This window comes from Plodia interpunctella, chromosome 7 (genome assembly GCF_027563975.2).
Source record: "Plodia interpunctella isolate USDA-ARS_2022_Savannah chromosome 7, ilPloInte3.2, whole genome shotgun sequence".
Taxonomy (NCBI): domain Eukaryota; kingdom Metazoa; phylum Arthropoda; class Insecta; order Lepidoptera; family Pyralidae; genus Plodia; species Plodia interpunctella.
Window position 1 is genome coordinate 8,084,178 of NC_071300.1, and position 26,358 is coordinate 8,110,535.

The 26,358-nt window shown below is 35.1% G+C and overlaps 3 protein-coding genes across 17 annotated transcripts in view; 2 read left to right on the forward strand and 1 right to left on the reverse strand.

Annotated features, from left to right (window-relative positions):
- The first annotated feature begins 223 nt into the window (after nt 1-223).
- On the forward strand, nt 224-13,904 carry LOC128671595 (uncharacterized). 2 transcript variants are annotated; one of them, XM_053748232.1, is made up of 7 exons: nt 224-421; nt 1,788-1,847; nt 7,241-7,406; nt 9,156-9,292; nt 9,925-10,078; nt 12,173-12,248; nt 12,763-13,904. In XM_053748232.1, exons 2-7 carry the CDS (start codon nt 1,802-1,804, stop codon nt 12,766-12,768), a joined length of 585 nt encoding a protein of 194 aa, XP_053604207.1. In that variant the 5' UTR covers nt 224-421; nt 1,788-1,801; the 3' UTR covers nt 12,769-13,904. The 2 variants fall into 2 exon arrangements, with proteins under 2 accessions (XP_053604207.1, XP_053604208.1); XM_053748233.1 differs by having other exon boundaries at nt 12,173-12,239.
- A 230-nt stretch (nt 13,905-14,134) lies between these two features.
- Nucleotides 14,135-16,018, reverse strand: Cisd2 (CDGSH iron sulfur domain 2). Its single transcript, XM_053748234.2, has 3 exons — nt 15,736-16,018; nt 15,053-15,261; nt 14,135-14,456 (listed from the first exon to the last, which is right to left on the reverse strand). Exons 1-3 carry the CDS (start codon nt 15,830-15,832, stop codon nt 14,355-14,357), a joined length of 408 nt encoding a protein of 135 aa, XP_053604209.1. The 5' UTR covers nt 15,833-16,018; the 3' UTR covers nt 14,135-14,354.
- Nucleotides 16,019-16,299: 281 nt separating this feature from the next.
- Nucleotides 16,300-26,358, forward strand: part of Efa6 (Exchange factor for Arf 6) — a 29,567-nt gene continuing 19,508 nt past the window's right edge. For 13 of the 14 annotated variants that reach the window (XM_053748199.1, XM_053748209.2, XM_053748208.1 and 10 more), the window contains exons 1-2: nt 16,300-16,631; nt 25,130-25,196. In XM_053748199.1, the coding sequence (XP_053604174.1) occupies nt 16,497-16,631; nt 25,130-25,196 (202 nt within the window). In that variant the 5' untranslated portion in view covers nt 16,300-16,496. The remainder of the gene's footprint in view (nt 16,632-25,129; nt 25,197-26,358) is intronic. The other variant, XM_053748214.2, reaches the window with a different exon arrangement.

Sequence of the window (26,358 nt, forward strand, 5' to 3'; positions counted from 1 at the left end):
AATAAGGCGTCAGTCGTTGAGTCATTTCTTTTCACAGATATTTGTTGAATTTAAGATAAAAAAAAAGCGGTAGCTTCACAAAGAACTGACTCATCGAACGCGTTCAAAGAACAGATCTTCGTGCCGCATCCAACAATCAAAGGTTTCCTGCTTCCATGAGGTCAGCGGTGATCCTCCTGCGACGCTGCGCAAGCACCGATGGCGGCCCAGTGGCACTCACAGTCCTCGGCCGCTCGACCTACGCAGCGGGCGTTTCGAAGCCCGATTAAAAAAAAGTGATAACCGGACAACAGACTCGATCAGCCGGTATTTATAGTATTGCGACGAGACTGGTTTCTAGTTTTACGCCGCGAAAGTTTTCGCTGTGTCTAGTGGCCCTAGCGGCGTTTATTGGAATTGTTTTGATATATTCAGCCGGAACGTAAGTAATATTTGCATATACATTATTAACAGCTTTCGAATAATTATTTTAAAAAATTAGTAGAGACTGCATAAATGCACCTTAGGAAATAATGCAGCGTAAACACACTAGAAAGGGTCTTGACTTGATCCTTTAGGAAGTTTGGATCCTTAATTCTGAGAGAACCCTGAAAAACGAAGTCTTGAACGGTAAATGAAAACTGCTATCCTATCAGAGTGTCTTCCAAATGAAACTTGTAGGTAGTAGGTAGGTATGTTTATACATTTCGCAATGCAAACAGACATAAACAACAATGTCTCCCTAAGAAGAGCTGCGAAATATCCAATTATTTGCACAGAACAATGGATATACTATGATGGAACTGTTATCAACTACTGTCTGACCACTGAGATAAGGACGTGCGATTAGGTACAGCCGAGGGCAGTGCAAGAACCGTGCATTTTTTTCAAATACAATTTCAATACTTTAAAAAATCTTTACTTTTTATGTCTGTCATTGTGATTGATATTTTCTGATGCATAAACCAAACTTCTCTTTCAAGTTTTAGATAGGTATAAGTTTCTTATAATACCTACTCTCCTCTAGATAAATTAAATGTCTGCATGATACTCAACGTCTACTACTTCAAATAACATAAAACTACGTAAATAAATCTGAAATTGTTGTGGTCAGTTGGATTTCGTAGGACCAAATTGTTATTTGTTTGATTATTTGTTTCTATTGTATTGATTTACTCTAATATTGGATGAGATTCCCTTATTTTCTGACGATTATTTCATTTGAGCGATTTGAACATTTTAATTTTAAAGTCGGCAGACATGAGCTGATAAAGACTTGTTAATTCTATTCTAATAAAGCATACCTTTTCCATTAATATCTACTTTGCAAACAAGTCCGTTGATAAATTATTTACATTCACAAAGCAATGCCCAATGTTTAATAAAAAGCCTAATGTTTATTAATAACTAGCTTCGATACAAATACATAATTCATGAGTAGAGAACGTAGGTAGCTATATTTAAAAATAACGTGGAAACCAACGTTTATGTTAATTTATAATAAACGCGCCAGTAAATGTATGGATTAAAATTTGCATAATTTAAAAGGGGTATTTTTTATAACAGACACCGATAATACGTGTCACATTGTACACATACACTTCAGAGTTACACTTCACTAGTACTTATTGAAGAGAATTACTTACATACATATAAATTGACAAGTTTTTTAGAAACGAGAGTTTGATGTGAGTGCGGGCATTTTTTACTCAATTACGCAAAATCTACTAGACGGAATTTGATAAAATTGATTTCTGCTTCCTGCGGCTTCGCTCCCGTAATAGCTTCATATTTATACTCATTTTCAGGTACATGTGATGAAATGGCGCAGTACCTTCGCTGGTGTTTGATCATCGTCACAGCTCTAGGTAAGAAATATGTCATAAACAAACACGTAGGCCTTTCGAAAATAATATTCGTATGATAAGGTGGTCCGCACGCAACACATTTAGATAACCTAAAATACTCTAATAATGTAGAATTTAGTTCAAGTCAATAAAACTTGCACGTATGTTAACTTGACGGAAATTTATTTGTAATATTTACAAAAGCATTCCACCGTATCTATAGTCGAAAAGTTAATATTGCTTATCTTTATGCATGTATCGTTTAGAAAAATTATAAAAGATTCAATATTGAACTATCGTCAAATAATAACTTATATAGATTATATCTCCATTGTATATTTCTTCAGAAAAAACCGCGTCCGTTTGCGTGGGTGATCATAGTTACCGAAATATCTTTGGCCATACAATATAATACTATATGGAAACTTATGTAAATATTCCTTTTATGTGATCTTGGAGCCTTCAACAACTACTGTCTGTCTGTCGTACGCAGCGTAGTGTATTTACATAATGATTCATAGCATGGCCGTGAATGAATGAGTAGCTAATATTACTCATTTACCTTAGAGTGACCTTTCTTGATCTGATACTTGGGAAATATCGACTTTACATATCGTCATCAGATGATACCACCGCGACAGTATTCGTGTCATTGATGATCAGAGGGGTTAGTGCGGGTTTTCATTTCACTTCTCACCATCGAATCGATTCGAAGTGAGACGCAGCGAACCAAACACAGTGCGCCATTGTGACGCTACGACAATCACACTGCAATGTGATTGGTTCGCTGCGTCTCATGTCGAATCGATTCGATAGTGATAAGTGAAATGCATACCCGCACTAACCCTTCAGAAAGTTCCATAATATTTATACTCATTCATTCATACAAAATGTGTCGTGTGGTCCCTAGAATAGAACCATTCCATATTCCCTTGGATATCGTACGAGGCGACTAAGGGACACATAGCCTTAATAGATGACAGGCAACAATCGCATCCCCAAAGAGGACTGATTTCGGGCAGGGAGTCGGTAATAAAATCATATATTTTTTACGCGAACACTGGGCGTCACAGCTATGAATAAATATAACCTAAAACACGCGAAAATGATAGAGAGAGCTCGTACAGCAAACATGTCGTTATAGCTCGAAGCTTTAATAAGAATCAGCTAAGTTGGTACTAACTAGTAATGAAGGCGTCCGTCTATCTTAAAAGGGTAACGAACTCAATACAAAAAGACATGATTTCTCACAGTCAGGCATTGTGTCAAGAAACCTTCAAACGCACTGCGAATGCGTTTAAATACAACTTAATTAAAACTTGATATGCGTGTTCACTTAGTCGGTTCTTGAGGAACTTTTCTTAGGTCATTGACTTTAAATTTACATTTTTGTTTTTACAAAAACCAAACTGAATCGTATTTAACACAGATTTAGATGTCTGTGGTATTTATAACATATTTTGAGCAAATTAATTGACCCTATTGCTATTTTCACTGATGTTTACATTAAACAATTGAATCTGTTTTAAGTACATAAACGGAATTAAATGAAGTGAGTACGTAGATATATGCTGCAGAGCTATTTACTTAACTAATATCCTACTACATGAGGTGATTCAGACTAGTGTAAACAGATCCATAAGTAAAAAGGAACATTCATTTGAAAGGTAGGTATTTGTTAATTATTGAGTCACAGATGGTACTTATCTAGGTACCTATAGATGACTAAAGATATTGAAACTGGAAGTTGCCATATACATACGTAATATTTGTTACAGAAAATAACAGAAAACTTTTGAAAAATGCTTGAACCATTTTCGTTTAACGTTAATTTGTGCAAATAATATTTTCTTTCATATATATTATTTCTTTCTGAAGGACCTGTACATATAATATGAAATACCTACTCATATTGAGTGCACATATAAATCTTGGGTTTTCGAAGACAGCGTAAATAAGGCGTACCTACGTTATTTATAATCTATATTTGTTTATAACAAATTTTAAATGTTTTGGCGGTAAAAAGAAATATTTTTTAAAAAATACCTAGCTACCTAATGATTGAATCATTGAATATACAAAATAAAACAATTTACGAAAACTTTGATCCATCATACCTAACTGCTATGAAACCAATACAATTTTAATTTGAAATACAATTTCTAACTCCCCGAGGTCACGGCGTTTCTGTTAGATAAATACCTACTTATCAAACAAAAACAAGAAGCGAGCTGTTTCTGTAGAAAAATTAATCATTGGATTGTTGTAACACGAAGGTTGTTTTTTTGTAAAGATTTACTGTTTTGTTCTTATAGTGTCTGATGTAAGGTACTTAAGCACTCATTTCCTATTTTTTTAAATAATAAGGTAGAACATGTGTAGAGCTGAATTTTTAATACTTAGATTTGATTATCTGAAAACTAATTTCAATATCAGTAATGTAAAAGGTACATCAATGTAATTACCTAGCATGTCTTCGGTTTCTTTAACTTTATTTTTCATAACAAGTCTGCACCTTATCGATTGCTGCACCCGTCAGGGTCCATACGGTCCATACTTACTAATTGTTTCACTGAGGGTAGGATAGGTAAGTATTTGTAAGACCTATTATAAGCATTTCCTATTATACGAATTTATCAACAAATCGAAGAAAATTACAAATCCATAAGTATTTTCAATATCTCAAATCCCTATGTATTTGAAGGTAAGCCCAAACTATCGTCGTTTCGTTGTCCACTTCGAATTGGGACGCTGGTCGTTAGGAGATAACAAGGCACTTAACCAATTTGAACTAGACACCTACTCACATTTGGAATATTTCGGTACAAGTAAATAAATACGTAAAAGTCACCTATTTATGTAAGTATACTACTTACATTTGATAATAAATTATTTGTTGAGTGTCCGTGAAATTCTATGATTAGAAGCAACCAACTGGAAATCCATACTTTCATACTAATATTATAAAAGCGCTGAACCGATTTTGATGAAATTTGGTATACAATTAGTTAAAGAACTCCGTTCAAACATAAACTGAGAAACTGTGAAACTGTGAAACTTTGTTCCGCTTTCGTAGATAAATTCACGCGGGCGAATCCGCGGACAAAAGATAGTATGTATTGACATACTAGGTTTTGCCCGCGGATTCGCCCGCAACATATTGATGTTTAAATGTCAAAATTTAGATTACTCTATCCACCCACGATGTGAACACGGAGTTAAAATTACCAAAATATTTTATCCGACATGAACTAAATAGATTCTACACTATCTATATAAAATGATCTATAAACAAACCACAATGGCCACACATAATTGTATACTGTCAAAAGCGACAGAACTACTTTATCTTCTTATATTAAATAAAGATTCAAAGTGGATCCAAAAGTTCCATACCATGTACCACAATAATTTGATTTACGCTTTTACTGTTTTTGTGACAAATTCAAATGAATTAGTAAGTCTGACTGCTAACCATGTTACGAATGGAAAACATTAAATAAACAAAGGAAGGTTACATGTAGGTAATCTGTAGGTAGGTACCTATATACCTATACAATGAAAAAATACTGCGGAAATGGTTGCGCCGGCCCTTCCGGCAGATGGCATGCGGAGATGGAGTTAAGTGGAACATTTTTTATTACAAAAGGGAAGAAATAACAAATTACAGATTTGTAAAACTCTATATATATACTACTATACTAGATAATTATAATGATCCAATAAAATTAAAGCTTTTTGTTGGACGACTCACAATTACACAACACACAATAGACCGTCCGCCTGTGACCGAAAGATCCCAGGTTCGAACCTTACTCGTTCCACATGAGTTTGTATATCAATCTAACTCATGTATCCGAAAAACATCGTGAAACCTGCACATTGGTGGAAAGTTTAGTTCACTAGTGTTGTATGTGACTACTTGCCACAGACTTTAAATATATGACTTTAATAAATCCTTAAATATTGTATTGTAATTTTTATCTACGACTATATGAAATAGATTTACCCAAATCTTATTTTTATATATTCATTCGCGTGATGAAACCATCGCTACAACATGGCCAGACTCTATATCACTCGTAATGTCAGAAATTTAAATAGATGCGACTAAACAAACAACAACAAAACGACAGCATAATAATTCACGTGGCGCCAAAGAAATTCGAATTTAATATTTCACTCACGCTTTCCCAATCTCTCCTATGCAAACAACCGAATGAATGCAAAACAATGTCATGGAGTAAATCAAGCCTTCTAAGGAAAATACCTTCGGAGGTAATGTTTAACACAATTAACCGACTGATATCACACATCACTCTTGGCTTTGACAACCAAATTAGCGGTAATTACTTGAGCTCTTGGTCTACGGAGAATTGTTGACACGTCGCCTTTTGGATCTACGTAACATTATCAAATGAACCAACATGATAAAAATATCTCGCTCCTTTTTTGTCTGTCGGGTTGTCGGACAGGTGCAAGAAACAGGTTCATTTTTTAGCGTTCTTATCGCGATCGGGATCCATGGGAACATCTTAATCATCACAAGTTACACTCACTTCTTATTTGTATTTAAAGGATTTTTTTGTGATTTCTTTGTTTGGAAATGTTTCATTAATTTGTTTGTACAACCGCGAGAATGCGACCAACTTGTCCAAATCCACCATAGGCAAAATTTTGTCTCTTGGAAGCGCGTTTCTCTCAGCTTCAACGGGGAAATTAATAAATTGATGTTCTGCAAACTGAACTGAAGTGTGAATGATTAATCCCTACTTTCACTAGGAATAGCGGTTAGCAGACTATCTCCAAGCAAATCAATGAGTCCACCAATGAGTCATACCCAAAAGTAATACGAATTAACTCTCGTCTGGGCTTACGTATAGCCGATAACTGGTTTATGAACCGTTAAGCACACGTTAGCTCAAACTTCAGGCCGACCTACAATACAAAGTGTGTGGGTTGAAGACTGTTTGCTTGCTGATAAGTTGGTGTCTGTAGTTCTTCAAAGCCCATGTAGTACATTGGTAAACAGTCGCGGGATTGGCCGTAACGGTTCATCGTGTTAACTTTCCCGCGGTCACAGTAAAGCACGACATTTTATATTCTAATTTGCATAAATTCGTTAGCTTATTCTACTACTCAGTTAAAGAATGTAACTTTATGAAATATAAATAGGTATAGAGACACGATCTAATTCAAAATGTATTAAAGGAAAAACCTTTGTTTAAGTCTTAACAACTTTTACAGGAAGTCTTGAAATAAACAGATGAAAATAGTGGCAACTTTGCATTTAAAATGTAATTTTTCTGCATTTTTTTCTGCAAAATATGAAATTTAGCCGAAGGGTCGAGTAGATAGCGTAGTTAAGAACTAAAAAAGGAATTATTAACAGTAATAATCGGGCTTTGTTACAGGGATCGCGTCATGCAACGGCCAGAGCTCAATACAGGACAGACAAATGGAAGATAGTACGCCGCCCAGCTTGATGCGGGAGGTAGAAGACAACAGTCGGTACAAAACCCTGGAGGCCAATGCTACTCTGCTCAAACTTCTCGTTGATAACAAAGATGGCGTCAGCAAGTATGTCACATTTGTTCTACTTCTACTGCTATTCCAGTCGTATCTTTCTAACATTTTCCACAATCGAATGACGTCGTTGAAAAAATATAGAAAGTTCTTTGTTCCCTATTTTGTTCTTAAAGATAGTAAAATCGTATACCTCACGGCTAAGGGTCGTGTTATAAGTGTATTGTGAATTTCCTGGGTAATACGTACATGAGTCAGATTGGTATATAAACTTTTGTGGCACAAATAGGATTCAAACTTGGGACCTTTCGGATCACAGTGGGTATCTTTACCTTACCACTGGACCACCACCGCTTATAATAAAAGTCATAAATTAGTTCTGGATATACGTAATTTTCAACTCTGGGTGGCTGTAGCATCCTATCTTATCTTTATCTGTTGCTCAATATGGAATACCCTTTATATTGGTCAGGGTATAAATTCAATGTATCATTCGATTTCACTGCTGATTGGCTAGACTTAGCTTGCCTAACCATGCATTTACCTACTTACCGTGTCACGATAATGAAAGACACTAGACTTGGTACTGTTCAGTCGTGACAGTCTGGTCATGCGCATGCGCATGCTGCGTTAACAATAACGCCATGCTACGCCTTCTAGAGGTTGTTATTTTGTTACTTATAGTTAGGTGTCTCCATAATAATGTTAACCATTATATTTAATAGGTATTCATTTCATCAAAATATAGGATACCACAATGTGTCCATTTTCACTTACCTTTTATAAGTTTTAACTAAAATCAACTACTTCAGTGAAAATACTGGCACAACCTGCTCTTCATGCGCGATGTATTGATTGTATTTCTTTTGCAATTTAATAAACGGGTAATTCATTAAACTATTAAATTCTGGAATAGACACTTTAAATCCACAAAAGATTTTGAGACCGCAGCAGGCTTGGACCCAGCTAATCTACAACTTGCTAATGACAAAAACACTCAATATAAAATAAAACTATTACTAATAGAAGACTAGTGTGTCTTCACTCACTAACGTCACTGTCTCTGTGTTTGGGGCCTGAGAAGTTACATATCAACAAATAGTATAATCAACATTTGTTGATTATACTATTTTTTGATATACCAGTATTTATCGAGTCTCTTTGGAGCTATGTCGTTCGTGAAATGTCAGCTTTAATTGGACCACGCAGTTACGCAATATGCCTGTACTTCACATAGAACTCCAAGTCCCGGTAACCGGGTCTAATTGGGAGCTTGCGTAGCAGCCATGTCTGTACTGAATGAATCATTAGAAACTTTTGAATTTCTGCGAAATAAGTGCGAAACTAAATCTGACGAGAGGAAAATCAATCTAGCCAATTAGTACCTCAGTAATGTTAGAAAGTTGCCGGAAAGGCCCTGTTACAAGCGCATTATATGTTATTATATGATCTGTTCTCTGCTATTGATAGGAGGTTGCATAAACCATATGAGCAGCCACTTAGAATTAGTTCAAGTTTCAGTGACTGGAATCTAACGTCCGAACTTCTGAAAAAAAAACTTTAGTCCTACTAATAATGTGAAGAAGAGGGAAAGGTAGGTTTCGTCTATCTCTGTGCCAAATTTCATCAAAATCGGCCTAGTAGTTTTGAGTTTATTCATTACAAACAAAATTACAAACCTTTTTCTTTATAATATTTGTATGGAAGTATTGACGAATCTAGATTTTCAATGTGATTTAAGTACCTACATTTCGAGTCTTCTCATGAGTGAAGTGAATGAGTAAGGTCTCGTGTGTGCTACAGGTCTGAAGTATTCGACATGCTGCATTCCCGAGATGACGATCAGAGTCACGTGGACCTGCCCGTATTTCCGGAAGATGCCGAGGATTCCCGAGTGGACGTGCCAAGCGCGCCCGACTCTCAGGTGGAAACTTTGCAAGGTACGTCGGTATAGGTTCCAACCTGTATAAATATTATGATTCTGCTACAATGACAGCAATTATGGCGAATTACTTCAATACTAGAATAGAAATACTTTCAATGTTAAACATGTTAAACCATGATTGCAACAAGCTTTCACAAATTAACAATGATACGCTCATCTTTCTTGTATTAATTTTAACGTAGTAATGTACCTACTTCAAGGCCAATTGGATAACAGCATTTGCATCGGTTGATATCACTGCGTACCTACTTGTTACCGCACGAGCCACAGAGCAAACCACAAACCAAGACGCATATCATATAATATTTATCTCCGAAACTGTTTGTAAAGTTTTTTTAAAAAAAGCTAAGGTACTTACTGCCAAGCAAGGTAATTTAATTTTAAGTTAACAACGCCGAATTTGATAAATAACGTGTCTAGAATTCTACCTATAGTTTATATAGGTACGTATAAAACATAGCACAGATGCTAAAGTTCAAAGCAAGCACCACAATCTCTACTGAGATTAGAAAACATATGAAGCTGCTTGCGTATTTTGCGCACTATCGAACCTAGAGCCAGAAACCATAAGGTGGCAGTTTACGGAGATACTACGACACAGCTAATATTTCTTATCCCGTGTTCCAGCGCCAAGCGCCACAGTCCGCAAAGACTCCATGCGTGCGCGGTACTCCAGCCGCGGAGAGCCCGTGGGCACTGCAGCGGGCATCATGGTGGTCATCACTTGCACCATCGTCTGTCTCGGCTACATCGGAGTGGTGGTGTGGAGGAGGATATACCTGTGAGTATCACTGACTTCTTCTCAAAACAAAATACATTTTAGCACTGGGTCCCAATCAGACAAACAGTCTCGCTAATAACAGCGCTTTAGACTATTTCACCCGGAACGTACTCAGACCTCAACCATATCTTTTTTCACTTCCAAATAACTCATAAGTAATAAGTTTTCACAATAATATGTATATACTTATTAGCTACCCCATTCAAATCAAATAATTTATTTCTACCTAGGTGTTTTCATTTAAATAGAAACAATAAGCCTCAAGGACGCTGCAATGAGAGAAAGGTCATTTTAATTAAAACTAAGTTTTCTACTAACACGCTCAATCCAACTTCGATTATCTTCTCCGATCTGCCAACTACTTACCCAGTTTTATGATTCTCAAGATTTTCAATGTATACTCGTGCTTATAATATACTTACGGACGTCGCGTCGTTCCATAATATACAATTCCTTGTATATTCGTTATTTATAAATACAACAGTATGCTTTGTAATCGAATACTATTTATAGTCTACCCATTAAAAACTTGACCCTACCTTTCTGTGCCAACTATAGATTGGATGTAATATGGCGTAGGCTTTCAATGCAATAGCTGGTCTATAAACAAATCGAGACTATGAAACGTGAGCAGCCCATAAAAATTCTAAGCCATGAAATACAAAATACAACAAAAAGCTACTGAATGGAAATTCTTAAAATACACGCGCGGCAACGATTCGCCAGGGCTATTAAAGTGTGGGCGAGAACTCAACGGGCGTCAAAATAAAGTATTTTATTTACGTGGCTTCCCTCACTCCGGCCCTGCAAACAGGGCCTTATTAACCGTGTCATGGCCCCTAGGCAGTCCAATTCAAGGGGCCCTGTCTACCATTGAAGCAAATTGTAACAGTAACCAACTTTTGTCACACGATAAATAAAAAAATAAAAAAACATAACGAGATATATAATAAATAGCTTTAACAGAATCGCCTGACATATACTTAGCTCCTCATGAACATGCTTACAGCAAAAATTTTATCCAATCGGGCAAATGTACCTACAACTTTTTCGATTGAAAAAAAATAGCAATGGAACGAACTCCCACCGTCAAGAAACTCGCTTTTAAATTTGATGAAAATTTTTCGTGCACGCCCGGGGCGTCTAATCGACGCGGGGCCTCTAGGCAATGGTCTATTCCTCCCTGCATAATCCGGTCCTGGAAGCCCATTGTTGGGGTAACTTAATACTGAGGCAGCGGCGCGTGGGAGGCGGTCAGCTCGCTGGTGAATGTGCAGTCAAACGGGTCTATAGAAACTCTAGCTTCACTTAGATATATCTTCCTACAGTTAGTGTGGGCCGTTGAGTGTTGCCCATTCATTTTATTACTTATTGAAGCTACTCAATAAGAAATGAATAGCGTCTTTTGATTGTATGTTATTTTTTTTAGGAAAAATAACCTTAATAATTTACTGATCTTAGAAATATTTCTAAGTAAAAAAAATAATCATTATAAAATATATCGAGCAGGAAATGAAAGTCTGTCTCAATCGTTGTTGACGTGTTATTCATGACATGATGTACCATTAATTTCTAATTCCTATAAAAAATATCAAACACAGTTTCAGAAAAATCCAAAATATACTATAATAAATCCTGTAAACCGTTCAAAATGAAAATAATGAAATATTATTTAATAGCATTACATCACTGGAACCCGGTCTAATTACCGCATTTAATAATCTAGTACTTCAGCTAATCCAACCAGTCTTCAGAAATGTAGTCCTTGAGCACACATAACATTATGTACAATTACAATTTTGCTTCGGTTCCTGTGTATGTAGGTAGCTATCTTGTAATCAATCAAAAATATACATTTAAAACTGTGGAAAAACGTATTCCTTTACGTTGTAAAAATACATATATGATTATTTCTCCCCTTTATAACGATTTCTTGTTTACTTTTTTTTCTTTGATGCAAATAAAAAATCGCGTGTAAAAGTTTTTCTAATAAAACTCATAATTTCAAACGTTGTGTACTCTAGCTTGAAAAAAATTGTAATGTGTTTGAATATTGTTGATTAAATATACTTACGTGAATTGTTTTTGTTTCAGTAAAAGAAATGGTTTGAAGCACGAGCTATTACGAAACGAGGAGAATATTGCAGAGACAAGAATAGAAGTGAGTAATGTATGTTCATCAATTCCTTCACCCACCTTTAATTTATCTACATTATCTACATCTACATTGTCAATATCTACATATGAACAAACAATCACACTGATAATATTATAAAGAGGATGTTTTTGTAAGTTTACGAGTATATGTAATAATCTTCAGAACTACTTAACCGATTTCCAAAATTCTTTCACCAGTTAGTAAGATAGGTACATCATTACGTGATATACCTAGGTTACTTTTCGAAAGAAGATAAAAACGACTACACAATATATAATAAAGTTTTATATTATTTATGGCATGGAGATACCCGAACACCTAAGACAATCTAAACAATGATTTTTTTCACATGAAGTCAACCTCCCTAGATACAACTCCCGGATCTGACTGGAACAAAAATTGGAAGCTAATCCATGTAATGGGTTTTTTCAATGGATTAGAGTGAAATATAGTCATTATTCGAAAGAAAACTTAAAATTAAAAAATATTGCCCTTCATGTTCATTAAATTATATTTTATGTTCCAGCTGTGAACGAAATGAGACATCAGCGAAGGAGATTCCTGAGGCCAACATCTTTGACCGGTGGGACCGCACACGTCACGGATGCAAAACAATAACAACTTTAAGACTGAGTTAGTTCGTAGCAGATTTGAACGACAGCGCCTACCTGGCAAAATTATGCTCGTTGAAATTTGAGCTTTATAACCTCGACTGTAGATATACATTACATATTGTCCACAAAGTAGCGGACTCCTCGCTATCGGTTCGCTTACAGCTCATGTTGTCAATGCAAAGTATGTCTACAGAAGACGCCATAAAGTTTACTTTTTAATGAACTGTTTTTGTCGGGTGGGAGAGTTGCGGTATAGATCAGCTATATTACCTTTAGTTCTAGATATATTTTGCCACAATCTTGCAAATCTTTTTCATAATTTTGAGGATAATTGTTTTGCTGAATTACATTTTTTCTTTTTTAGATTTGACCTACTGTCTTATACAGGCATTTAATACTCATATAGAGAACCTTTAAGAAATTATAATAAGAAGGATGTGTCTTGGAACAAAATTTGAGTTAATGTTTTTCTGACATTACATAGTAGTTATATTATTGAATTGAGGAAATAATCTTAAGTTGTGCCATAATATTAGACGATACGATCATCACATTTCGCTTGCATATATTTTTTTAATACTTACATATAGATATTAAATTAAATTAAATTTATACAGGATGTAACACACACCATTAAACACATGAAGTGGTAAGATACGGTAACTTTTATGTGAATCTTTTATTATTATTAAAACTCGCGACTGATGACTACTTTTTAGAAGTCTTGAAACTTACTACTTAGACCAAATCTTACTACATCGTATGTATAATATGAATACATATAGGTATTTTGTAATACCCTGTAAATTAATATGATTCTTACTTCAGAAGCAAGAACTTTTGAACATACTATACTACTATATTTAATAAGATTTTGATCATTTATTTTTAAATCTTGGTCTGTTTTTATAGTCACTTTTTCATTATGTAGCTATTAAATTACGATTGGCATGTGTGTAAATTGTAATGTTATTTATTTTTAAAGTCGAAACATGTCTGTGATGTGAATAACATAAGGAAGTCAACATTTATTTAATAAATTTCTAATAATTATTAATTCCTGTTTATTTTTTGTCTATCCAGTTTTCAATATTTGTATATACAATATTATGGAACTGGCCACTACAGATATTTAAAAATAAGTTACCGTGTTTAAGTAAGATGCCATCACAGTTGACGGTTGTCAACTCTGATTACACTGACGTGTCATCTGAGAAAGCGCAAATCTACAAGTTTCTAATTATTACGATGGAGAAATATAAAGCTCATAAAAAAATCCAATGCTAACTATAACATTCCAAGGTTTATTTAACGATTTGATCGATTTAAAAACATTACAGTACACCTTATAAACAAACTAAAGTAGGTCACAAAAATGGTAAAAGTAAAAAATTATTGAAAATCACATTTTAACTTAAATTACGTATAAAACTGTGTTACTGTATATAATTCTATTTATTATGATGATAACACTTTATCACCTGTAAGTTGGGTGTTGGCAAGCTCACTTGTCTTTGGCAAGCTCCTTGTGCCTGACAACCACAGGGCCTGTGTTGTCCCCGGTGGCTCGGTTGTGGGTACCGTGAGCCCCATCACAGTAAGGCCACTGGAAAATATATATTTTTTAAATTTATAAATATAATAATATGCCTAGTATGGTCTGACAGCTAGTGAGGCCAACGACCATGTGAAATTAAGACGAACAGGTAGGAAAGCAGACTCTGGGCCCTGAAGCTCAATGGCTGAGGAAGAAACCGGAAAAATGGTCAGAGAGAGAGAGAACAAAATATCTACATCAATACAGCTTATGTAACAAGATATATTAATATGATTAGATGTAATTACATAATAACATTTATTTGGTCCCATAATTTTATGAGTTACATTATCAATAAGTATATAAAAATTACACAAACAACTAGTAGGTATACAACCCACACAAACCAATATTGTTTTGATAAGGTGGTTTAATACAAATTGTTCAGCGGTGACTTCTTGTGGCCGAGATGATGATAAAGCCATAGATGTCAAATATATTTAGAATAATGTCTTTCAATAAACTCGAAACCTACCATAGTTACAGATTATTGTAATGGTTTCACCAATAGATCATGTGATTCCTGAGGAAGGTAATTTATTATGGTTTTACCCAAGCAAAGCCACTAGTTTATGATACAAACATATACATCAATCTACACTTACATTCTTGCTTCTCCAGCACCGACATAAAGACACCTTTTCCGTGATGTCCTCAATATCAATGAAGTCAACAACTTTATTGATGTCTTTCCTGATTCCTGGGTTTATTTGACCATTACCACCCTCTCGTGCTTTCTTTATTGTCTGGTATGAGTAGTAGGAAATACCACCAACTACAACGGTCGGTGGAATTAGGGACAGCCAATCACGAACTAGAAATGAAGAATTTATAAAGTGTAAGTATTAGATTTTTATTTTTTATTGCACAACAAGGTGTAATTATAGAACCCAATTTGTGAAATTATTTGAATATACAGACTTTCTTGTCATGTCTTGCAAAAGAAACAAAACTATCATCTTTTATTTAGACCATTGGTAAGATATTTCACAGATTACAACTAACTGAAAGTGCATTACTAAGAAACAATATCCGTGTGAATTCAAATAAAATATTACAATGATGATTTATGAAAGTATGTCACTGACTGTTCACTGCTCACTCAAGGTTATTGTTATAATTATTGCCACTATTTGTCATAAAGATTAGGGTTTATGTGTAATGACTGAAAAATTTACACAAGTCTGAAATAGGTCGTGTAAACATTGTACTTTAAACGAGAAGCGTAAGTTATTAATTATATTCTCTCATGATAAGATAATACAACACATGGTTTGGAACATCTTACCTCCTAGACGAAACCAACCTCCAATTGAGTCAGGTATAGGCAAGCCTGCTAAATAATTTGGAATGGTAACTTTCACTAAATTGGAAACGATATACATTTTAACTTTGTATAAGACAAAGTTAGTACTTATAAATAAAGTTTAAATGCACTGTAACTGACTCAATAGCTAGCCGAGTTATCAGTGACTGACTGACGTTTACAGTATCTTGCTCTTGCTTGCGTGCAATGATATTTTTTGTTACACAATCAACCATCCAAACAAGCAAAGCAGTAGTTACCAATACTTCACAATACACTTCCTGTCGTTGTCATCTACTGACATAGACAGTAAGTTAGGCTAGCCAACATAACACAATTTTATAATGCTTTTTAAATAAATTTTTATATTCTTATCTCAATAAAGAAGATCTAAGGTTTTCGATACTTAGTAAGATTCCTGTGACACCACCCTACACCACATCCTACTGCAAGCCGTTGTCTTCAGTCCGGAACGAAGAATCTTTCCTGGTTCCGTATCCCTATTTACCCTCTTCTGGGTTGCCATGTCGCAATCACCCTCACTAGTCAGCCAACATTTTGTTTTATCTGTGCCTGACTTCGGTTAGGTTGGGTGCGTTTGCTTTTTACCGTGCCGTTGTAAAAAGTATTTTTATTTTTATTTTCGTAATTAATTAATTATAAAGTTTTCTAATGTGTTTCTAATCTAGTGGTACTAGTGAAATCCTTCTGAGGATGATAATAAATGCTGCTGTGTACTGAATATGGCTGACGAAAGACTAGTGGTTTTGAAGCGTAGTGACAATTTAGGATTCGGATTTTCTTTGCTGGGCGAAGCCGGTTTGCCACACATTATATACCAAATTGAAGAAAACTCCCCAGCGGCTCGTAGTGGTGAGGTAAAGTCTAACATTTATCGCTGTTTCTTTATATCAATTAACTGCCTACCTTCCTAATCCAACAAGTCGAGGTAGCCAGTCTGTACCATGTCGTGTAATAGTACAATGCATGCATGGAGCGTAGAAAAAATTGTAAGCTGAGGTGCTTTTATTGCTGTTAAATCTTATGGCACATTTAATAAACACTACATTATATTAGCACCAAATTAATTACTACAGAATGAATCATCATTACTTTTTCTAAGAGGCACAGAAAAGGAATAACTACCTAGTTGAAATAAAAATCTGTAATATTGAATTGTTACAATAGTTACATTCTCCAGCTCATGACTTAATGATGCAGGTCTCATTGTATTTATTCATACAGTAATTTTCATCTCAAGAGATTTCCAAAATGATCTCTTTTATCCATTTAGAATACTTTTCCATATTAGTTTTGTATTCTATTGCAATGACTATTGCCATATATGACTATTGTAGTATGTTTGTAAACTCCTAATCTTTGTTTGCTAATTGGATACATATCAAACACTGGATAATGATATTATTTCAGTCCCTGTTTCATAATTATATGATTTCCACATTGACCTGCCCTTGCTTGGTATGGCTCAGATAAATAGTATGTCAGCAACCCAACTCATTATTCATGACTACCAATGCACCTATAGTTTTCTACAAAAATTGTTGATGCTAATCCTAAATTTTACCCAATTCATTAATTTTAGGTGTTCTGTGGTATTTGCATGCATATATGAACATTTTGTTTAAATTTATGAAATGATTACATACCTATTTATTTTTCAATAATTTATTTCTTACTTTAAAAACTGCAGGTCACTAAAACATCTAATGCAAGTTGCATGCATTTTGTGCCTTGAGTGGTGTGAAATGCACTCCCATGAACAATATTATTAATTAAAAAAAATAAAAATATATATTAGCTTTAATTGGCTTCTATGGAAAATGTCCTATTAATCTGATTTATTGTTTGTTTGTAATAATTTTATTGTATGTAAATATGTGTACATAAATTAAAATTAATACAAAATAGATATACATGTAGGTACACCATAGACTTTCTTCAACAAACAATAGGTTGAGAGAACATGTAGGTATACAGTAGCAGGCCAGTATTTATTATAATACATAATGAGACATTTTTCACTTAGTAGCTACACCTGTTAAAGTAAACTACTCAACTGTTTGACTGATCTAACAAGTATAATATGACACATGAAGGGCTTCTATCATATAGCTGTACACTAATGAACACAGTCAAGGTGAGCATGTTGATGTGCCCCCAAGTGTAATGTTATAGCTATTACAGATTGTTAACAGAGTTGCTTACTTTATACAGCCATTAATATTACATAAAAGACTGTATTTTATTCAATTATCTAGATATGTCTTTGTAACTACCTCATCCTTTATTATGGATATTGATGATGATTATCAATGTGATTTTAGTAATTTGATGACAGTTGAGAGTTAAAACTGGAGTTTTTGTGTTTATCATCTTTGAACTGAAACAGTTACCACTTATCTTGATTGTTTTTACCAAGCTTGATCCATACTAGATCCAAAGTACTGTAGATAGGGTAATTACATCTATTTTCTAAATTATCATAGTAGCTGAGTAGACATAATATATATTTTTACAAACTATATATTTTTATTATTTAACTCTATATAGCATTTTTTTAAATAACCTGAAATTGTGGGTAATATAAAATGTTTCTGCCTGTGACTGATTCAGTTGATCACCATGAATGAAGTTAAGATTAAATGTCAATGAGATACTGTTTACCAAGGGCATGAATATAATTACTTTAATTTTACTTTACTTTAATTTTTAATCCCCAAACTACTACCTGTCTATTATTTTAATTGGTTATTGAGTGAAAGGAAAAATCTCACAATATTGCTTTTCACCTAAATATCTAAAAGAAATAGGTTACATGCCAATGCATATGTAACACATCTGAAGAATTCTTACTGATTCAAAAAGTTCCACCAAAGATACATCAGTAATTTCTAGGTACAAACACATCCTAAAACTTAAACATACATTTATCATTATCCTTTCAAGGATAGTTTACATCACGGTCACATTAATGATTTTATATCGTAAGACACTAAGTACCAACTGTTTAAATATTCAACTGTTGAATAATTGCCTTCACAATGGCTTTTGTCACACATAAACCTCAAATGCCTCCACAGAGTAATTAACTTGTATCTGAAATCAAATCTTTGACTTTCATATCATTATTTTTTTTATTTATGAAACACGTTGCATGCACAGACCGCATTTATCGATTTCATCTTGGAACTAGTTTTTACGAGGGTCTACGATATCGTGGGAATTTCGGGAAGTGCATTGTCTACTGTTCACTAAATGGCCGATTCGCCTATTTTTTAGTATCTTGTCTTCCCATTTTATTAATCTCTTACATTGTAAACATAATGTAAGCTGTGATATGATTTGATTTTTATCTTCTTGTTTAAAACCTATGCTCTTGTCTGTGGATTATTCGCCACACCTCTCTATTCACAGCTTTACATTCAAGATCTCTATACGACATAGAGAGAAGGCAGGTTCTCTTTCAGTTGACTCGCATAACTCTTCCTCGGTCTTCCTGGACCACTTCTTCCTTTCACCTTTCGTTCCAGAATATTTTTTATTTGAAAAAAAGAACAAATATGGTTGAATCATAATCCTGTGATGAAAGTCGCGTCAGCCACCACCACAATCAGTCTGGCCTGATTTGCCATACGCCCACTTTCGCTCAGTATGTTTGTGCCGCAACAGTTCATTCTTACAATTACATCACCATTCGCTATGTCCCGCGGCATGTAGACTTTTAATTATTTCCTAATTAATCGATTGCCGTATGTCCGTGTAAAAAGTCGCCTACCCGAGTATGTAGAGTAATATAATACAGGTACGATCTACTCATCAATCTTGGGTGTCTCGATATAAGGTGTCAACATTGCCTCGGTTTTAGCACTACAAGTGCTAGAAGTGAAATTTCTACGGCGACTATCTGTAAGTGGATTATGCATATATGGATAAAGGGGAGCCTCAGTTTTGCGAATGAACTTTTTAGGTCGCACGCAATCACTACATAGTAATAATACAAATTTTCCACGGACGCGGCGGGCAAAAAGAAAACATGGAATAACTTTCTTTTTTCACTGCTTAGATATTTATCCCCGAAGGTTTACACATACAAAAATTACACAAATCCGGGCCAGGTCGCTAGTTACAAATAAACTGAATACAGAGGGGCGCCGCCGATGCAGGAGTAACCGGTTTTCCAAAAGCTAAAAGTTTTTAACAGGAAATTTGCACACGTTTTTGTTCCTTTTTAATCTTCCATTACAAGACCATTAAATATAGTACTTTTCTAAGTTAGTAAAGCTCTAGTTTTATCATTAGAATGCTTCTATTACGTCCCGGGTATGATATGACTTAGGTACCACACCCGGGCTGTAATGGAAGCATTCTTTCTGAACATACGTCGAAAAAGCATCTCATTATAATCAAGACTATCTACAATACATTTTACTAATTTATTTATCCAAACTAGTCCAAAGCCTACACGTATAAAGTTGACGGTATAGTATTAACTTTATTACATTTGTTTTATTTACTTTTACCATTAACTCGAAAGTTAAAATAACATAGAAGATAGGATTAGCAGTGTAATGCGGTGACGCACTATGCTATTTGCGCGGACGTTAGGCGGTGACTAAACGATAAATTAAATTCGCTTGCAAATTACTAACTGCACACATAGGTCAGATGATACCCTCTTTATAATGACCATAATATAAAATTCAAACTTTGTTTAGATTAAAATTGTATGGGTAAACTGTAACCTGGTCAAAAGTTACAAAAAATTCGATTGCATTTGGATTGGATTTTGCAACATTGGACATTACATGCTGTAAACTTATGAAATAATAAATTATTTGCTAAAAGTGCACGAAAAATCGTTATAATTTAATTCGGCTCGCGTGTTTGGCTCATTCATATACATTGCATCAAGTAAATCTGGTTTACTAATATCTGTTAAATAGTAACGGCAATCCATCACCGCTCAAACTGATTTCAATGTGATCGACCAATTAATAACCTCAGTCATGCATGTTAGATCGAGATACCTGGATAATCCACCCACAGGGTCATTCACTTCTGGTATTTAGTAGGTACTAACCATCTAACTATTCCTACATGAGCATTTCTTTCTAGGGTTAGGAGAGTTTCTTGAAAAGGCAGGTTATGTAGTTTTACGTACTTGTATGTAAGTAACTATATGTAATTTTTAGAACTGTTAACTAGATAAGCTAGACCCAAAAAGGTATATCGAAGACCGCTAAGAGACTAACACGATGCGAACGACGCGTCTGATAATAGTATTTTTATTGCACATTAACCATGAGACCACACATTTTTATTAATACCAGTCGCTAGCTTATAGAAAAAGAATCTATGATAAAAAAGCCGAACTTCTACATAAAAGAGTAGTTGAACAAAACGTCATATTTTATCTTTAAACAATAATGTGGTGTTGGTCGTCCCTATGTAGTCTCATAGTGAATAGCTCAATCCACTGATCATCGATTACTCAGCTCGTTCAAAGGATCGTATTATCGAGTGCCCCTCGATAACTTGGGACAGATAGGCATTTAGGTATGTTCAAAGACAGCATTACAGTCGTACGTTGATCTCAGTTTCTAAAATAGCACAAAAGCACGCTTAGCGTACCGGTGTCCCCTTATTGTTGGGATCTTATTAGGGGATCACTGGGTGTAAGTCGGGAATTGTGGCTGAAAATTGCTTTCTTACGTGTACTGTAAGTACACCTACATAATAGATGTGTACCTGCGCAAACCGTTCTATCCTCTCAGATTATTTTTCTTCACTACCTTATACGGTCATACATGGGATCCATGCTACCACGAAAAATAAAATGACTCTTGTTTATTACCGATATTTTTAACCCCCGACGGCAGAAGGAAGGGAGTTATAATATAGATAGACAGGGGCGTGGGTTCAATTGTACCTTTTCCATACACAGATGTCTAGATCGACACGACATACAGATACGTAAAACTTATAACTCCTTTTTTAGGGAAATAATGAGATAAAAATATTCTGGAATCATTATTATTTTCAAAATTAAAATCTGTATCTTTGCTATCCTCAGAATTTCCTTGAATGCATTTTATCGACCTTCACCGTCCGGAAAATGGCTAGACAACACGACAATTTCAAAGCGGTACTTGCCTAGGTAGGTACAAGCGAACAAGTTTGCACGATACTGAGCTAAGTTCCATATGTAATGCATTCATAATCCACATATACCATCGAAGTAAAGACTATTCTTACATCCATTTTAATTACTCCTATTGTAATGCTAATATGCTGCTAATTTTAGAAATCTTTTCCGTTTCGCACCGAGGTACGATTTTACAATTAATATTTCCTTAATTTTCCCTTCAAGTTTGGAAGGTAAAATGAATGTTTAAAATGAAGTTCCATTTTTCAGTCGAGTCTAAGAATCTTTAAAAAATATTCATCAAATAGGCATCAATACCTTTCGCATGTTTCATGTTGTTAACATTAAAATTCGGATGAAGTACTAAAATAAAAATATTTTCCTGACTTGATTTCGAGAACACAGTGCTTGCACACACCGCCCCGGGGGTCATAAACCAAAGAGATAAACAAATTAAGTCGCCGGCCTTGGTCAAGGTGAGGCACATTGCTACTGCGAGCTACTAGACGCATTGCGAGGAATCCGTTTTTACCGACAACTGGAAACTATGCAGATGGAAAAAGTTAATTAAAATGCCTAGGATAGATTTATAAATAAAGAAAACGTGATGACAGCGTACTAATTAAATAATATCCGAATTTCGATTAGAACTGGGAAACCTAGAATATTAGTTAAACTATGATCTGTTGACATCCATGAGAAATACACTAACAGATTTTAATCTCAAATTTAAATTATGTCAACAATACTACGTGTGTGTGCAAGTGGCTATATATTCCGCTAGAATACTTATTCGATCCAACATCACTCTCAAAAATAGTAATGCCGTCCTCATTATGATGAAGATGGAGAGTGTCAACAAGTTTACGTAGTTTCATATTAAGCTAAGTAAGTTACGTTGCAGTAAACAACTCGCAGGTCAGCGTCAACTTAGCAACAAAATTCTCGTGAAGCTGAACGTAACCCGATTACGAGCTTTTACTGCGTTATATCGATCGAGGTTATTTATTTGCGTGAAGCTTGCAATGCTGTCAGAAATGAAGTTGCTTCGTCCATTATTACAAGGAAGGACGCTTAAAACAGTGTTTGAAGAAAAGGCCCCAAAGGTAACTTTTGAAACAAGTGAAAGAAAATATACAAATAACTACAAAACATGACTTAGAATGCCACAGAATAAAATATAGGTTTCATCTCAGTTTTACAATTTGCTTGCAACTTTTTTGATGTTGAATAGAGCTATGCTATGGTAGTGTATGTATATAACCTTTAGCATTGTCCTGTTTGCAATAATATACAGAAGGAAATATTTTTCTCGAACTTAAGTTTCATACAAATCAACCTTGACCCTCATTAGAGTCAAAAGCGCTATAAAATGGCTATGAAAATTGTTATTAATAAGTCATTACTAATGACCGCATCAACATAGGTTAGAAGCAGAAGTATATTATATTTATGAGCAAATCATAAGGAATGTTGTTTTATCAATTACGTATATTTATCAGAACAACTTTGCCCAAATACCCTTGAGTAAGTAATTTATAGACGACCTTTCTGTTCCAGATGGGAAACGTTAGTTACCGCATGTCCCTAAGCACTCAAAGTGGCCCAAGGTGAACTAGGAAATTTAATTTGAGAGCTTTCCCAGAGCGATACCTCCAAATTGTACACCGATAAGTGGGCCACAGCCAACTATTTCATATTTCCGCTGTGCCCTTCTGTCGAGTTTGATCTAATTTATCTCCTAAGCCCAATCCATTAGCGGACCCTCCTATGGCATCGAAACGACGAGTTGACAGCGCGGCGCGCAGCGAACGCTCGCCCCCGCACTGCGTTAGCTCCACAGATAAAACATTTCCCAAACTATTTTTGTTTATATTTCGGATTGATTAATCGCACATGTCGGTTCCCACAAGATGATACGCACTCACTCCAATTACACGAAGCTACTACCATACCGCCATCTCGAAAAAACCAGTTGTACCGCGCCTCAGTGAATCATTGGCGTCGGAGTAAGGATGTAGTGATAAGTGTTGTGACAAGTTCCGATGGCTACCCGCTGAGGCCGTATGCGTTGTCGTGTCATGTGTCCGTGTAATATTTGGCAGCGATGTGGTCTGTGTGCAAAACAAATATCCACTGAATTTAATATTAAGTCTGTGCGTTTGCTCGAGGGTCGTTTTCTTGTGTAAACAGACTAGAATACTTAAAAACAAACGCGTATGTACTTTCAAAGATATCTTTATGACAGTAAATGATGTCTATTGGTCCTAGTTAGCGTAAATAGTGAATATCGTTGTGCTATTGACCTTTATATGTGCTGATGATAGTGTGCGTTAAGCGGTCCATTTATCATTCTTGCAGCACTTTGGCTCATCGAATAGGTAAAGTGTCCCCAATATTATCGGTTGCTAGGTGTATTAATACATCTGTTACAAATATATCTCTGTTTACATTACTTATCTTCATTATCACACATGAGGTATGTATTGATAGTTGTTTCAATAGGCATGCACAATATTTCTAATTAGGGACAATAATTTGTTAAATTATAATAGGTACTATGTGAAAATATAGTATACTACAATTATTATTAATTACCTTAAAACAACGTGTATGTGGTTTGTCGCGACAGCAAATTATGTGGCTTGTTTTTACTCTATAAATAAATATATTAGGACAAATCACACAGATTGAGCTAGCCCCGAAGTAAGTTCGAGACTTGTGTTATGGAATACTAACTCAACGATACCATATTTTATAACGAATACATATATAGATAAACATCCAAGACCGGGCCAATCAGAAAAAGATCATTTTCCATCATGACCCGACCGGGGATCAAACCCGGGCCCTCTCGGTTCACTGGCAAGATCTTTACTACTGCGCCACAAAGGTCATGATGGGATAACATCACACAGGTGTGATTTTATGTATAGAGTTGGATAATAAACATAACGCCATCTGAAGACGTCGTCGTTGCTGTTGAATTTTGGAGGAAAAATAATGTTAAATGTATTTTTTATTTTGGTATTTTAGGTTAAAATATCATTGATAACAACTAATTGAAATTTCCCATAATAACAATTAACTTAGTAACTTTGTCATATTACTTTAGCGGACACTATACAAGTTTTGTTAACTGCTATGGCAGTCGCGTGTTCGCCAAACTGTTAACAAAGTTTAAGTGAAATAAAGTACATTCAATTGCAGGTTGAGGCTGGAGACGTATTACTCAAGGTCAATGGGACTGATGTTAACCGGTTCACCACTCGAGAAGGTAAGAATTCACAATTTATCACGCACACGACACTTGTGCCCGTAGTTCATGTATCGATAAATGTTCGTAATTGATGTGACTGGAAAGTTGGCCATATTCGGACGAGCGTTATTTTTACTTCACGTTAGAATTTCACGTAGGTAAATTTCAGATTTGTCGTTGCATTAATTGTTCAAAATTGTATTGCAAAAATGCTTTATATGTATGAGGGCATAGTTAAAATTTGCTAGCGTGGAATTCTAACGCTACGTAAAAATAAGCTCCGCACATGTATGGCCCCAGTGTGTAATAGACTATAGAAGAAGAAGAAGTGGTATATTAAACTATAGAAGACTTCTATCGTTGTATGGTCTAGCTAAGATAAAAACTAACTTATGGGCTGTAAGGGCGTCTCTAATACACTCTTCTCTTCATAGTGGTATTACCTCATGGCTGAGGGCTGTGGTCATTACGTGGAATGAAACACACACAACAACTTGGCACTATTTATGGAGTGGTTTGCCATTGCGTTCTCCGTTTCACACACAAGTTAATAATCAACCAGTGGAGGCAGGTGGTGGTATATGAAAACTACTATACATGAGCCAGATTGGTATACAAGCTCATGTGGCATGAGTAGGATTAGATCCACCACCACCGCTTCGCCGGTACTTCGGTCATTTCTTCAATTCAAAACTGTTCCTTATTTGATGACTGGTTAAGTGTCCTGTACCTACTTAATTTATTAAATTGGAAATAACGATTTATTTTCTATTAGAATACTCATTATCTTCTTGATTGAGGGTCGTTATGAGAAAAGAAGATACATTCTAAAAGTAGTTTGACATTGCCATCTTATCTCAAAGTACATGAACTGAGAAATGCAGAGACACCGACTGAATTTTAACATGGAACCTACCAATTAAAGGTTTGGGTCTCGGACCACACACAAAATTACATCTTCAAATTAATTTGGATAACATTGCCATGAGAATAAACTCTTCAGGATGACCAATTGATATCAAGGAGAGGAGTAATTTGGAATTTTCCAGACGCCATTTAAACTTGCGACGGGTGGTGATTCCGCTAATATAATATTGTCTCAATGGTACAAAATGTAGGTCTTTCTAATTGGGTGTAAATAAGAACTACTATGGGGCAGACAGGGCAGTGTACGACATCC

Coding starts and splice junctions, on each gene's coding strand:
- Cisd2 (XM_053748234.2), bottom strand. CDS start 15,832: ATGTATATCGTTTCCAATTTAGTGAAAGTTACCATTCCAAATTATTTA. Junction 15,262..15,735: donor AGGTTGGTTTCGTCTAGGAG/GTAAGATGTTCC, acceptor CTTCATTTCTAG/TTCGTGATTGGCTGTCCCTA. Junction 14,457..15,052: donor GGTGCTGGAGAAGCAAGAAT/GTAAGTGTAGAT, acceptor TATATTTTCCAG/TGGCCTTACTGTGATGGGGC.
- LOC128671595 (XM_053748232.1), top strand. CDS start 1,802: ATGGCGCAGTACCTTCGCTGGTGTTTGATCATCGTCACAGCTCTAG. Junction 1,848..7,240: donor GATCATCGTCACAGCTCTAG/GTAAGAAATATG, acceptor GCTTTGTTACAG/GGATCGCGTCATGCAACGGC. Junction 10,079..12,172: donor GTGTGGAGGAGGATATACCT/GTGAGTATCACT, acceptor TTTTTGTTTCAG/TAAAAGAAATGGTTTGAAGC.